This window comes from Idiotropiscis lumnitzeri, chromosome 10 (assembly GCF_059441095.1).
Source record: "Idiotropiscis lumnitzeri isolate Australia: NSW breed Sydney's pygmy pipehorse chromosome 10, RoL_Ilum_1.0, whole genome shotgun sequence".
Classification (NCBI taxonomy): Eukaryota; Metazoa; Chordata; class Actinopteri; order Syngnathiformes; family Syngnathidae; genus Idiotropiscis; species Idiotropiscis lumnitzeri.
In genome coordinates, this window is record NC_142400.1 from 14,264,973 (window position 1) to 14,278,847 (window position 13,875).

A 13,875-nucleotide genomic window follows, 5' to 3' on the forward strand; every position below is an offset into this window, starting at 1 on the left:
TTTAATTAACCTAATATGCATATTCATGGCTTATGTGAGGAATCAAAAGTACCCTGAAAAAAAATGATCGGGGGAAATGCAGTCTTCACACAAGAGGGCCAAGCTGACACCCAAACCAAAGAAGTTTTGTACAGTAAAATAATATTAATTCACATGTATTGGTTGCAACTACATAAATGAAATTGTGGACGCTCATATATGTAGTTAAGTCATTTTTTTGTATGCGTCTTCCCCCCTTGCACTTCAAGTCCCTCCCCTCATCTTATCTGTCCTGTTGTTTTTTTTCTTCCGTCTGTCCCTGCCTCCCTTCTTGGACTTCTCTTCTCCTCCCCCCTGCTTTCCTTTCACTGCCTGTTATCTCCAAAATGCAGTTGACTGCTTCTGTCCTCTGGGTGTCAGCACTTGCCTTATCCTCCATTCAACCATACAGCTCTATGTGAACTAGCCACCCCTATTCTGTCAGCATTTTATTTCCAAGCATTTCCTCACTCCACACTCATGTCATTTTCGCCCCTTTTCTTTCCTCGTTTCCTCATGCATTAACTTAAACACTTCAACACACGTTCAAAAATCAATGTGGAGCAATCATATACAAGGCCTTTGTCGTGTGTGTGCGCGTGTATCTCTGTGTGGGTGTGATTTTACGTGAATGGGTGTGTATGTGTATGGGGTGAGGCCACTAGTTTGGTGGCAGGTATTGATTTGAAAGCTGGCGAAATTTAAGCTCCTACAGGAGATAAACCATCCACTCATTCCACTGCTCGAAATGGGAGGAGAAGATGGATGTCAAGAAGTTAAATAATACAGCAAAAGTCATCAAAACAAAATGCTATGCTGTACTGAAAACAGATATTTTTATAAGGAGGGGTTAACAGCTACGCAGGCGTTTGGCAATAATGCAAAGTGGGTGGAGAGTAATGAAATTTTTTGCAGCGCCCACTACCAGTGTGAATACATAAGAATCCGTCAGAGTGACCGAGGACATATAAAAATGCTGTTTTCAAGGAAGACAATATTCCATTATTGAGGAAGAAGAAAAGTCCATCTTGTCATCATTTGAAAAAAAAGAAATATCCTGCAGAGAAAAAGAATCTTATCTACCAAATGGAGTTACCTCCTCATTTTTCTTGCTTTGCTTAAAGCTTGTGCATGATGGCGTGACCCTTTGTCCTTTTTTCCAAACTGCACTTAATCTTCTTTTGTATTCATAATGCATATTTGTTCACAATAAACTTATAATAATTCAAATGTGAAGGTGAAGGTTGTTCTTCTACATCACACACGCTTTTGTTCTCCAAACAGGAAGAGCTATGGCGGTCTTGTCTTCCTTTTAAAGGACAATGACAAGGAATTGTCTGAAGAAAAGAAAGTTAAAACCTACTTGGAATGCAGTTTGGCTGATTTATAGTGTTTGGAAACTGGGCAAGGAAAAAGCTATTAAAAATTGTTTTATAACATTACATCAACAGCTACGACAATGCATAGTGCCAAAAACGATTAAAGAAATCAAAATGCCAACTGAACAATTAGTCATTGTAAAGTGTTAAAGTTGAGTAGGAGAATGCCATAATTGACATAAATTTCGTAGATATTTATTTACTGTACAGAGTACATTCAAGATCAGACGTATTAAATAGTACAAAAAAAGACATTTTGGTACAAATATTAAATGAAGTTACAAGAACTTATCATTTTACTTCCTTGCTGTGCCTTTTATGGCATTTGGCGCATTTGTGGATTGTCCTACTGGATTTGAGTTAAACAATATTTCACGCTGTTGTCTGTTTTTTTTTGTTTTTTTTAATCAAGTAAGAACAATACATCAACATGCACACATTAATCTGACAGAGGTACCAAGCGTGTGCTTTCAGTTTGTCTTCAGTCCCTCCCTGGTTACATTTGCTCAGTGTAATTTGATGAATGGCCAGCAAATTACAGCCTCCAAAACACTCTGGTGATTATGCTTCTTTCAGCTCTTTGAGTTGAGGCGCTCTTTTAACTTGTACCATGCGGACTGGTTGCAGAGATATTTGGTTTTAGTACAAGCTCCCTTGGTTGCGGTTAATGTGGCAGTAATGTGTTGCAGTGTCCCAGCAATACTTCACTTTATGCGCACAACAAAGGTAGGGCACCTTTTTGCAGTGCAAGTATAGACACAATGGCAGTTTTTGTACCAGTTTGTTATGTTTCCAACAGACACAGATTCTCTCAGGCTTCATGTCAAGGTTTAAAAGTGACATTTTTTTAGTCACATCTTAAATGTGTTGCTTTTCCTTCCATACATATTGTTTAAAGGGGAAGCCAACAATTTTTTTTTTTAGTAATAAAACATTCTATGTGCCTTCCCTAGTCTAAACATGGCATTCGGATTAATATTGCTTTTGTGGAAAAGGAGTTAAGCAATCTCATCTCCCATCTCAGGGGTCGGCCATGTGTTCACTTTTGTCGACTGTAAATGACATCACAGTTCCTCAGGGGTTCGGGTAATGACCAATGATGGCAAAAAAAAAAAAAAAAAAAAAAAAAAAAAAAAAAAATGACCAATGATGGCTCACCTGTTTTCTAAGGCTGAGCCATGATTAGTCGTTAGCTGAGCCCTGAGCAACTGTGATGCCATTTTCAGTCGACAGTAAGAGATGGCGAAAAAGAGGTGGATTTTGTTGCTTAACTCCTATTCCGCAAACACAATATTAATCTTAGTGTCATGTTTAGAAAGAAAATGTTTGGGTTGACTTGAGAAAGAGTAACTCCTTTGAATTGCTGCAGCATGAATTTTTTCTATCATTAGTCCATAAATGAGTTTGGACATCACAAACAGGCTCACTGTTCAACTTGAGAGAGTCCTGTGGCATTACATTTAACAACAATAACTTGTTTCTATTTTTCCACAGCACAATAGGATACATTTAAAACCTAATTACTCACGTTTTCTTTTCTCTCTCAAATAAAACAAGACTCAAATTACGCAAATTTGAATTGCAGTTTGCGAGTCAAAATGAGCATTTTACGCCCAAGCAAACAAAGAAAAATGTGCGTTCATGCTGAAATTTGCAGAGATGTCAAATGTTGCAGAAATTATTGTAAGACATTGTGATTATTGCAAAAAATAAAAATATATACCGATCAGATTGGCCGGCGCTATCGGTTTAAATTTTCACTCCGCTCCCACCAAGCGGGACTCAGGAGGCGTGGAGCACGATGAAGCCCTAATAACCGATGGGCGGCAGGAGTCCCGCTTGTATGTGACCTGTCTTTGTGCTTAAGTGAAGCATATTAGCCTGACAAGCGTATGAAATGCCAACGGTCGATCTGTTGTGCAACCCACATTAGTTCTCATTATCATTATTAGTTTTAAAGGTACATCAAGTGGATGGAAAAATTAAGAAGTGCCTCAAAATTCACCTCAAATGATCAACTAGATTTTTTTTTCCCAACCAAGGGTACACAAGCGCGCAGGGGTTACGCATTTAATTTTTGTTTTCCATGTTGATCTTCTTAGTCATTTCCACAGGCCGTTAAGAAAATGGTACCCGAGCCCTACAATTTGTCTTACTGGGGTTTTGTTCCTGATAACTAAATATTAAATAACTGTTTAAAGCGGTCTTCAAATTAGCCGTAGTTGTGGTTTTTTTTTTTTGTGTGTGGGGTAAATGTTATGACTTATTTATAACAAAGAAAGGTTTATTATATTTGATTTCATATTTTTCAATTTGCATTATTTATTTATTTTTAGGAAACACATTTATTGTTGTTTATGTTTTTCTGTGAATGAAATGTTAAAATTAAGGAGAAGAAATAAAAAAAAAAATATTTCCATTTAATATTCAGTTGTGTTACATTCTACTTTTGGAGACTCATCAACACATAGGACTGAGGAGGAACTCATGGTGGGAATAAAGAGTTTGCGGTTACACGAGACAAAGAAGGTTGGAAACCACTGAGCTAGACTTTTTCTGACTGTGTTTTGGGGTTGAATCCTTGTTGTCAGTTGCTAAGTTTTTTTTTGTAGTTTTTTTTTGTCATATGGATTGGGATGATGATTTAAGCTTGAGTTGACACGTCAGAATGTCAAGCTTTCTTCCATGCCTTCTGCATCCAGCCCCGCTTTCTGCTATTACTTTGTATTTTTGTATATAAAGACATTTTGCTTTGCCACTTACATGGCCAGTGTGCATCGAAGGTTACTATAGTTTTAGAATTTTAACAATAATTTCCATTTATTTTGTTTTGAGTTAAGTTTTTTTTTTTAACGTTGTCACTTTTAATTAATTAGTTTACTTTTAGTTCTTCAATGTAGTTGTAGTTAGTTTTTACGTTGCCTTGATTTCTAACCCATGCTTCCACTCTCACCTTTCCCCCACCCTCTTAGGTACAGACCTGCACATTTCTCGCAGTCAGTCACTTCGTTCAGTGGACAGTCGTAAGCAGCTTGATGATGTAGACAAGCCCATCAGTGGACAGCAAAACCCTCAGACAGGTATGAGTTTAAATAGAGACCTCCTACTTGGTGCTCGGTATATATATATATATATATATATATATATATATATATATATATATAAAGGCTTGGGATAAAGACATGTATTTCTGTTTGTTGTATGTCAAATTGCTGTAGAAGATTTGCAGGGTGCCATGAAAAGATACATAGCATTGTCAAAAAAACATCAGGGACGTGTTTTGGCTCCATACACATTCTCTTTTAAGTTGCGTCAACTGCTGGTCACGCATGGTTTACGTTCGCAACTGTCATAAAGCACAAAATGTAAACAAATGCCGATTCCGGTGACATCCCATCATCTAATGCGAGTCCACAAATTATGATTCGATTTTTATTTTGCCGCGCTACTCGTATGGCTGGATGGCTGCTGGCGGTGAAGATGGGCAGGACCAGCCTTGAAATACACTGGTCCTTTGGGAAAATTCTAATATTTTCCCGGCATCCCCGATGGCCAGCCCGCCACTTCTTCTGAGTCTGAGTTGAATTTCCTCTAGATGAACACTAGTGAGTATGATGAATTCAAAATAGTCTAAATCAGATTGTGTTCCTGTCTCTCTGATATCGTTTTTATCACTTTGCTATGAGACATAGCAGGATGTTTATGGTTGAGGGTGCCAGTTGCATGCGGCAAAAGATAACCGCCTGTTCATGTGTGTCCATATGGCTTTGACTAAGGAAAAAGAGACACTATTTAGGACAGCCACCATGTGATATTTGAACCGCCTCCAAGCAAGCAAGTTTTTAGTAAATTGTATCTGTCATCAGTCTCACAGTGTTTGTCTTTCTTTTTTCCAATAAGAGTTATCACTTGCTCTCTGGTTTCCTTGCTTCCTAGCTTTGAATATCTAGATTGTCACTCCCTGAGCAACACTGTCTGAGTACTCTGACAAGTTTACTGACACATTTTAAACCAGAGGAGCTAATTTCCCTATAAATAAATGGACAGAAGCTGCCGCCTCGGCCTCAGCAGCTATTACTAGAATAGTCCCCCTGTACATGTTTGAATGCAAACGATTGGTTGATCCCGATTCTTATACACTGCATGCCACTCTTTGCAGCTAATTGTTTTGAAATAGGCGACTCTCTCGTCACTGATGGTGTAGTGGTACACTCCCCCGAGTTGTGTGCGGGCAGCGTGGGTTCAGTTCCCACTCAGTGATGGTGTCTATGTCTACCCGGTGACTGGCTGGCGACCAGTTCAGGGTGTAGTGTGCCTTTCGCCCATAGTCAGCTGGGATAGGCTCCTGCACCTTCCCGCGACCCTCTACAGGATAAGCGGTGTGGATAATGACCCATGACTCTCTCAGATTTGCTTAGGCCATTGGCTTTTGGTTGGGCAAGTTCTAATGTTTTAATTATAACTCTGAACACTTCAAATGCAGTTTTAGAAAAAATATTTAAAGTTATGTGTGGAATTGGACGTCCTGATCTGTCCCTCAGGAAAAATATGCATGCATCTACCATGACAAAAAAACTACCCCTCATCACAAAAGTCCTTCACTGGCTTTATCCTGCATGCTAATTAGTTATGGCCCTCTTCTTTCCTCTTCCTCTTTTTTCTACTTCCCCATTCTTTACCCGCCCTTCCTGCTCAGTAGACTCAACCTCAGGTGAGGAGTGGTCAGCATGGAGTGTGTGTTCTGCTACATGTGGGGAGGGCTGGCAGAGTCGCACTCGTTTCTGTGTCTCCTCCTCGTACAGTACCCAATGTAGTGGGCCACTGCAAGAGCAGAGAACTTGCAACCCTGCTGTTTGTCCAGGTAAGTTTCCCTTCCCAGTCCGTTGAGCCAATTCCCTGCGCTTGCCAAGCCCTCTCCTTGATGCTTCCTCACTCATTCTAGCTTTCCCAATCTCCTACTTAGAGGCTATATGCCCCCAATATGGATTTTATTCTTTTTTTTTGCATTAAGCTAGAGAAAAACACTTTCAACAACAAATAATGGATCATCAACACATTTGAAAAAAATAATATGGGTCTTTTTCTAATAAATCATAGTTTAGCTTCTCTATTTGCAGTGGCCGGCGCTTGGGATGAATGGTCACCATGGAGTTTATGTTCTTCAACATGTGGCAGAGGTTATAGATCCCGAACACGAACCTGCACCCCTCCCCAGTTTGGAGGAGATCCCTGTGAGGGTCCAGAGAAACAGACCAAATTCTGTAATATAGCTGTCTGTCCAGGTGAGAAACACAATGCATCTGTTATCTTTAAAAAAAAAAAAAAAAAAAAAATATATATATATATATATATAGTACAAATATATTAAGCAATTTACGGCTATATTTCAAACCAACTGACAAAGTGTGTCAGCGAGCGAATCTGCCAGGCAGACAAATGGGAGTTTGACCAGAGTTCTTTCGACTTGCCCTTGAGGAGTGATGGCTGAATTGTGTTTAATGCATTCGTATTGCCACCACTGATCTCCAGGTGAGAATGAAGTCTATGAAGCAGGTAGACGTCTGCCTGCTTGATGCACAGACTGTAAATGCTCTCTCTCCATTTCATGTTCTTGAAGAAGTGGCAAGTTAAAACTACTTTTGTGAAGTTGTTTCCCTCCCTGGATTCCAGCAAGCCTGGAAACAATGGTCTCCTGCATAACTGGTACTCTGCATACTAATGCTCAGATTGAAAGTGTGCCGAAGCACCTCCCAGACATGGTCTACACATCAAGTAATGTGGCCTCAAAGTTGTTTATGCTCTTTATAACAAAAATGACAATTGTCTATTTTGGTGGTATTGAGACCTGACAACTCAAAAGGAAGACGAAAGGCTCACATAATTGGAGTATTAATCAAGTTTAATATACAACATATGTAATTGATCTGTTTTATTTTCATCTCTCCTATTGAAGTCTTTTCATAATATTCAGACTCAACTGTGTATTGTGAGTGTACTATATAAACCGAACAGTACCAATTCTATTGTCTTTCAATTTAAAAAGCTAAATGCTGACTGACATCCTGAGCTCACTATTTCATCAAGACACCCGAATTGAGGGCTTTGACATCCTATTGGACTTTTTTGGCCTGTGAAACGCCTGAGGCACTCGATGAATAAGAAGTAGAAGGACTGAATGTTATGTTCCAACTACAAGGGGTTCACACTCCTCATCCAGGAGGGTCCATCGGAAAGGCGAATATCAGATTCAGGAGAAGCAGTGTGGTTTTCGTCCTGCCGTGGAGGAGTGGGCTCTAAACCCTCGCAGGGTCCTTGAGATTGCATGGGAGTTCACCTAACCAGTCTATTTGTGATTTGTGGACTTGGCGAAGGCGTTCAATCAAGTACCTCGCAGAGTTCTGTGCAGGGTGCTTCGGGAAAACGGGGTGGCGTCAGAGTTTGGTCCGCATTAATAGAAGTAAGTCCGATTCAGTTCCAGAGAGTGTTAGACTGCGCCAATTCCGTTCATAACCTTTACAGACATAAAATATCCAGGTACAGCTGAGGTATTAAGGGGGTCTGGTTTGGTGGACTTTGTATTGGGTTTCTGCTTTTTATAGACAATGTGGTACCATTGGCTTCATCAAGAAACGTCTCCAACTTTCACAGAAGTGGTTCACATCCAAGTGTGAAGCGATTGGGATGAAAATTGGCACCTCCAAGTTTATGGTGCTCAGTCAGAAAAGGGTTGAATGCCCTCTCCCGTTCAGGGGTGACATCCCGCCCCAAGTTTAGGAGTCCAAGTATCTTTGGGTCTTGTTTATAAGTGAGGGAAATAATGAGTGTAAGATCGACACACAGACTGATGTAGCATATGTAGTGACGTGACTGTTGTGGTGAAGAAGGAGCTGAATCAAAAAGCGAAGCTCTCAATTTACCGGTTTATATAGGTTTAAGTGAGAAGCTCAAAGTGGAGCCAGTGCTGCTTCAAATTTAGAGGAGCCAGATGAGGTGGCGAGGGCACCGTATTGTATTAGCTATTGCCTACTCAGTATCCATTTCAGTCTGGTCATAGATAGCACATTTTACATTCATTATATAGAAGTGCTAGATCTGTACATGTGAATAAAACATGGAGACAGTATGAATCAGCAAATACGTAATATGTCATGAATATCAGTCATCAAATGAAGCCATCATTTACCTCTATACCTGACTTGGGTGAGACTTGTCAGGGGATAGTTTGAACTGATCACCAGGTAGTCGTAGAGCACATAGAGACTAATTTTTGTCATTCAATCTTCAAACATTTCCCCCGTGAAGCATATAAACGGCTCAGTTACTAAATGTTCTGGGTTGATTTTGCCGAGGGTCTTGAATCTCTGTAGAGAGGTCAATGACATCATAACATTATCAAAACATTCTAGAATGTTGCCCAGTGTCAGAAATTGTGGCGTCAGCCACAAGGAATTGATCCGACAACAGGATGAAGGCGCGTCTGAAACATCCGAGAATGGCTATGAACAAACTATGTGCCACTGTACTGCCAACACATAATGAAACAACTTTTAGTTGTATGCTTTGCAAATTTTCTGTCATTACGATTCTCAGTGGATGGCGTATGGAATGAGTGGTCAAGTTGGAGTTCCTGCTCATCTTCCTGCTCTAATGGGACCACGCAACGGACAAGAGAGTGTAACGGCCCGTCATACGGCGGTTCTGAGTGCAGAGGAGAGTGGCTTGAGACTGCTGACTGCTTCCTTGGGGAATGCCCTGGTAGGGGAGAGACCATGACCTATACCATGTTCATTTAGCCTTTCTACATTTTTACATATGACTCTTGTGTGTTTATTAACCATTCCAGTTGTTTGCAAGTGGTCTAACATTGAAAATATCCTTTCAGTGGATGGGAGGTGGCAGCCATGGTCTTTGTGGTCAGGGTGTTCCAAGACTTGTGGTGGTGGGAGCCAGCAGAGAAACAGAATTTGTTTTGGGCCCTTTTTTGGCGGACAGTCTTGCCCTGGAGAACGAGAAGAGGTCCGACACTGTAATGAAAAGAGATGCCCGGGTAAGTAAAATCTAACATTCTATGTGTTACTTTCTCAGTTGGATAACATTTGAGAAATGCGACGTAAATATTTAACCTTTTACATAGAATACCAGTCAGTCAAATGTGTTGTGTCCAAACCTTTGTCTGGTAGTGTTCAGTTCAACCAATTGATTAATATTTTGGTGTCATTAGAACCTCATGAAATATGCGCCGAGGACAACTATTCCAACGTTGTTTGGAAGATAACCCCTGCTGGAGATACAGCTGCAGTACGATGTCCTCCCAATGCAATGGGTTAGCATCGGCCATCGAGGCACATATCCAACTGTCCAATAAAACATTGGAAATTAAAATACACATTGTAAATATACAACAATAGTTACATCCGTCTCATCACAGGGTTGATTTTGCGTCGCTGCATCCTAGACGAGGAGGGTATTGCATACTGGGAGAATCCAACCTATATGAAGTGCATTTCCAACGATTATCGCAGCATACAAACTTTGGTGAGTTTCATATTTGTCTTGTATATTTTTTCATTGCGTGCAAATAATACAGAACAGACTACTGAGATCAAGACGTATGAGTCACACATTTTAATTGCACTTTATAGCCGACATTGATCTCCCCCATAACACATGAGTGTTAATTGTGATCATATTTAATGTATTTGTCCCTTACTTTTCAATGCAAGGACATACTTATCAGCTACTTACTATAAAACGTACCCTTTCCATTTTCTTTGTATTTGAAAATATCAAATATTTAACTCAGTCTCCACCCATCATATTGACAGATTGTATGAATCCTCATCATCATCATCAGCATGGTCGATTGTGAAAATTAATCTTAATTATTCTTTTCAACAAACTTGTTTATTGGAACAGAGAAACATTGCAGATTTCAATGTATATGATTGTTTCAGTTGTCTCATGGGGTCGTGGGTAATTGGAGGCTATCCCAGGTGATGCTTGCGTGTTTGATTGAGGCGCAAAATTTTAATTTTGCCTCGCAAACAGCGATGAGAAACCACTTATTTCAAGCCTTGCTTTAAGACACAAGGTTAAGCTCAATATGGGCCCTTTTCTTTCAGTTTTTTGCTGAATGGACATTTTTATAATGGGGTCATGGCAAGGCTAAAAAGGGTGACACGACATGGGGTTTCATATTCTCTACCTGTTTGTCATTGATCTCTCTCTGTTTGCTGAGTACCCACTTCTTGAAGTTGTCCAAAGCTTTACGTCCCCTCATACCCAAACACCCTGCCCGCCCACACATATATATTGCACCTGTGTTACTCAATTGTAATGGGGTCTCGGTTCATCTCATAATTGTGTGAGATGCATAACCTGCTTTTAATGTAGTCAGACTATCTTGGACTAACTGATTTTCCACACTTGGGCTGGAGTGGGCAGTGGTTGATGAAATACCCAGAGTTTTCATGCAAAGAAAAATTGCAACCCGCTGAGCATGCTCCTCCTGATAAGGTCTTGTCCTGCTGAGTAGCATTGGTTCTTCCCCGGTGGAAGGAGGGCACTGTGAAGGACTGGGCAACCAGTTGAGGAACAGTGGCACAAGGGGAGGAAGGTCAGGCAGGTTTGGCTCCCAGGCGGCGTTCTCTGAGGCAATTGTCAATGTAAATTACTGGGGAAATTAACGGCTTGAAAAACTCATCCTGGTTCATCCCTAGTCAACAGCTGATCATAGACACAACAAAAGCTGTTTTTTGTACAGGTTCATTCCATCCACTTTAAGAGGCTACAATCCTGAATTCAATGACATAGTCTGCAGCAGAATCAGAATCAGAATGCCCTTTATAGTTACCATACTCACTGTGCAACGAGATTGAGAGCACGGACATTATTTATATACATTAGCAGTTTGCTGGGTGATTATTATATGATTATTGAAGAGCTGATTAAAGACTCAACGGATTTCCGCAGAAAAAGGGACATGTCATTCTAATGACTTTGATTCCCACAAGCCCAGGTCTTCCCCAATGCAAGTTAATAAAGGCGATCGTCCTAATATGCACTGGGTTGCTCCCTTAAAAGCAAAGAACAGTTCAGCAGGAATCTGTCACAAGGTCCAACCTCCCCGGAATAATGTTTGGGTGTGGAATGTTGGGTTCACGGTGAAAAGGCAGAGCAGTAGCAGGTGAGACTATCACTCCTTGATTGGAGGTTGGTTGATGAATTGGGGCGGGTGGTGACGAGGCGCTCAGCCTCAACTAGGCGCCCATTGATTTGACAATGGTGGAAAGGTTCTGAATAGAGTCTGGAACATCCCCGAGGAGGTGTTCGTGTCTGCCGAGCCATGAGTGTACAAGGCTTGAGGGATCGTGTTTGAGTCTGCTGGGTCCATGACTGGTCAGAACATACGTGAGGAACAGAATTTGGAAAGAAACATTCAATTAAGCGGCATGGTGGCCGACTGGTCAGCACCATGGCCTCACAGCGCAGAGGTCTTATCCCCGTGCCTGCACGGGTTTCCTCCGTGTACTCCGGTTTCTTTCCACAATCCAAAAACATGCATGGCAGGTTGATTGGGCACTCTAAATTATCCCCAGGTGTGAGTGTGAGCCCTGGTTGTTCGTCTTTGTGTACCCTGCGATTGGCTGGCACCTAGTTCAGGGTGGATGGATAGACATTCTATTGAAAATTTTCAACTTAGTTGCAGATATACTTTCGATTCCATTTTTGTCAAATCTCAGTTTAACCAAACATCATACGGACCTCTGTAAAAGCCATTGTGCTGCCTATTTTAGATGTGTCCCTCCTGCAAGACACCTGAACCAAATGATTAGCTCATCAACAAGCTGTGAAGAAGCCTGAAAATGATCCTGATCATTTGAATCACCTGAGTTGCAGAAGGGTATCTAAAACATGTAGGACAGGGCCCCTTTGAGGACCGACTTGGGATACCCTTGCTTTATTCTATTTTGTTATAATTAACATAAATGTTGCGCTCTAACTCTTTTTGTCAGACTCGAGATCATTTATCCAAGGCACAGCGAGGCCTTGCGGGCGATGGAGTCTCTGAAGTGATGACTAAACTGAGGGTGACTTCCAGTGATGGCACCAGCTACAGTGGTGATTTGCAGGCCATTTTGGATGTGCTGAAGAACATGACTGAGATCTTCAGGAGGGCATACTACAGTCCCAGCAGTGCAGACATGAGGGTATTTTTTTAACTAGACATTCCCCACTTGCATGATCATCTCTGTAACAGAGAATCCATGCATGTATATATTCCATTTAGACTATTTGTCAAGATAAACAATTACCCAAACTTTAACATATTTAATAAGACAGCCTTGCCTGTCCCAGCCACAATCAAATTACAAGGAGTGAGCTAACATGAACGACCTAGTTTGAAGTAATTTCAAGAAATGCCAAAGGAAATCAAAGTAATTAAACAGAATGCAACAAATAAATCATGGTAAATTAACTATTTCATATGGTTGACAAAATACTGTTATTTTCTGAACTGAACACTTGGCAAGCGACAAACCTGGAAGTGAGACGTCATTCAAGAAAAACAATGCGGGGCTCCACATTTAAAGTGTACGAAGGCAGTCAGAAATCGACTCAGAAAGCGATATTGGAAACTTATCTGAGGGGATCCAGGTGTTTGAAGAGTAGGAGGAAGAGGATGTTGGCATGATATATGTTGGTCCGTACATGTATGAGCCAGATGCTCAAGATGCCAAAAATGTTGTGCCCAACGGACTGGACATGGAGTGGAAAAAATGCAATAGCCACGGAAGAAAGCAGTAAACGGGACAGTAAAAAATGCAGTAGAAAGGCAGATTGGTGACTTAGTCTTCTTTAAATGACGTCACTCCCGAAAAATACCATAGATTGACAAACATGAGCATTTTTGTTGTTAAGCGCGTTGCTATGCTAACTATGAAACATTTTTCTCTGTTTTAGAACTTTGTCCAGTCAATTAGTAACCTACTAATGGAAGAAAATCGATTACGATGGGAAGAAGCTCAACTGGTAAAGATCTTTATTTAATTGCATCTTTCTGTAATTGCATCCTGTGCATATATATATATATATATATATATATATATATATATATATATATATATATATATATATATATATATATATATATATATATATATATATATATATATATATATATATATATATATGGCGGCACGGTGGGCGACTGGTTAGCACGATGGCCTCACAGTGCAGTGGTCGTGGATTCGATTCTGGCTCTGGAATTCCTGTGTGGAGTTTGCATGTTCTCCCCGTGCCTGCGTGGGTTTCCTCCGCTACTCCGGTTTCCTCCCACATTAAAAAAAAATGCATGGCAGGTTGATTGGACACTCATTTCCCATGTGAGCCCTAAAGTCCCCCAGCAGAACAAGGGAGTCTCTAGCTCTCAACCACCCTCTTGAAAGACTCCAAAAGGGTTGGACTTCTGAGCTGC

The 13,875-nt window shown here is 40.7% G+C and overlaps 1 protein-coding gene across 6 annotated transcripts in view; it reads left to right on the forward strand.

Annotated features, from left to right (window-relative positions):
• adgrb1a (adhesion G protein-coupled receptor B1a) overlaps positions 1–13,875 on the forward strand; it is a 125,899-nt gene that overhangs the window by 41,964 nt on the left and 70,060 nt on the right. For 5 of the 6 annotated variants that reach the window (XM_088306230.1, XM_088306228.1, XM_088306234.1 and 2 more), the window contains 9 exons: positions 4,370–4,477; positions 6,097–6,258; positions 6,515–6,679; positions 8,988–9,152; positions 9,280–9,444; positions 9,619–9,720; positions 9,826–9,932; positions 12,413–12,607; positions 13,362–13,430. In XM_088306230.1, the coding sequence (XP_088162356.1) occupies positions 4,370–4,477; positions 6,097–6,258; positions 6,515–6,679; positions 8,988–9,152; positions 9,280–9,444; positions 9,619–9,720; positions 9,826–9,932; positions 12,413–12,607; positions 13,362–13,430 (1,238 nt within the window). The remainder of the gene's footprint in view (positions 1–4,369; positions 4,478–6,096; positions 6,259–6,514; positions 6,680–8,987; positions 9,153–9,279; positions 9,445–9,618; positions 9,721–9,825; positions 9,933–12,412; positions 12,608–13,361; positions 13,431–13,875) is intronic. The other variant, XM_088306233.1, reaches the window with a different exon arrangement.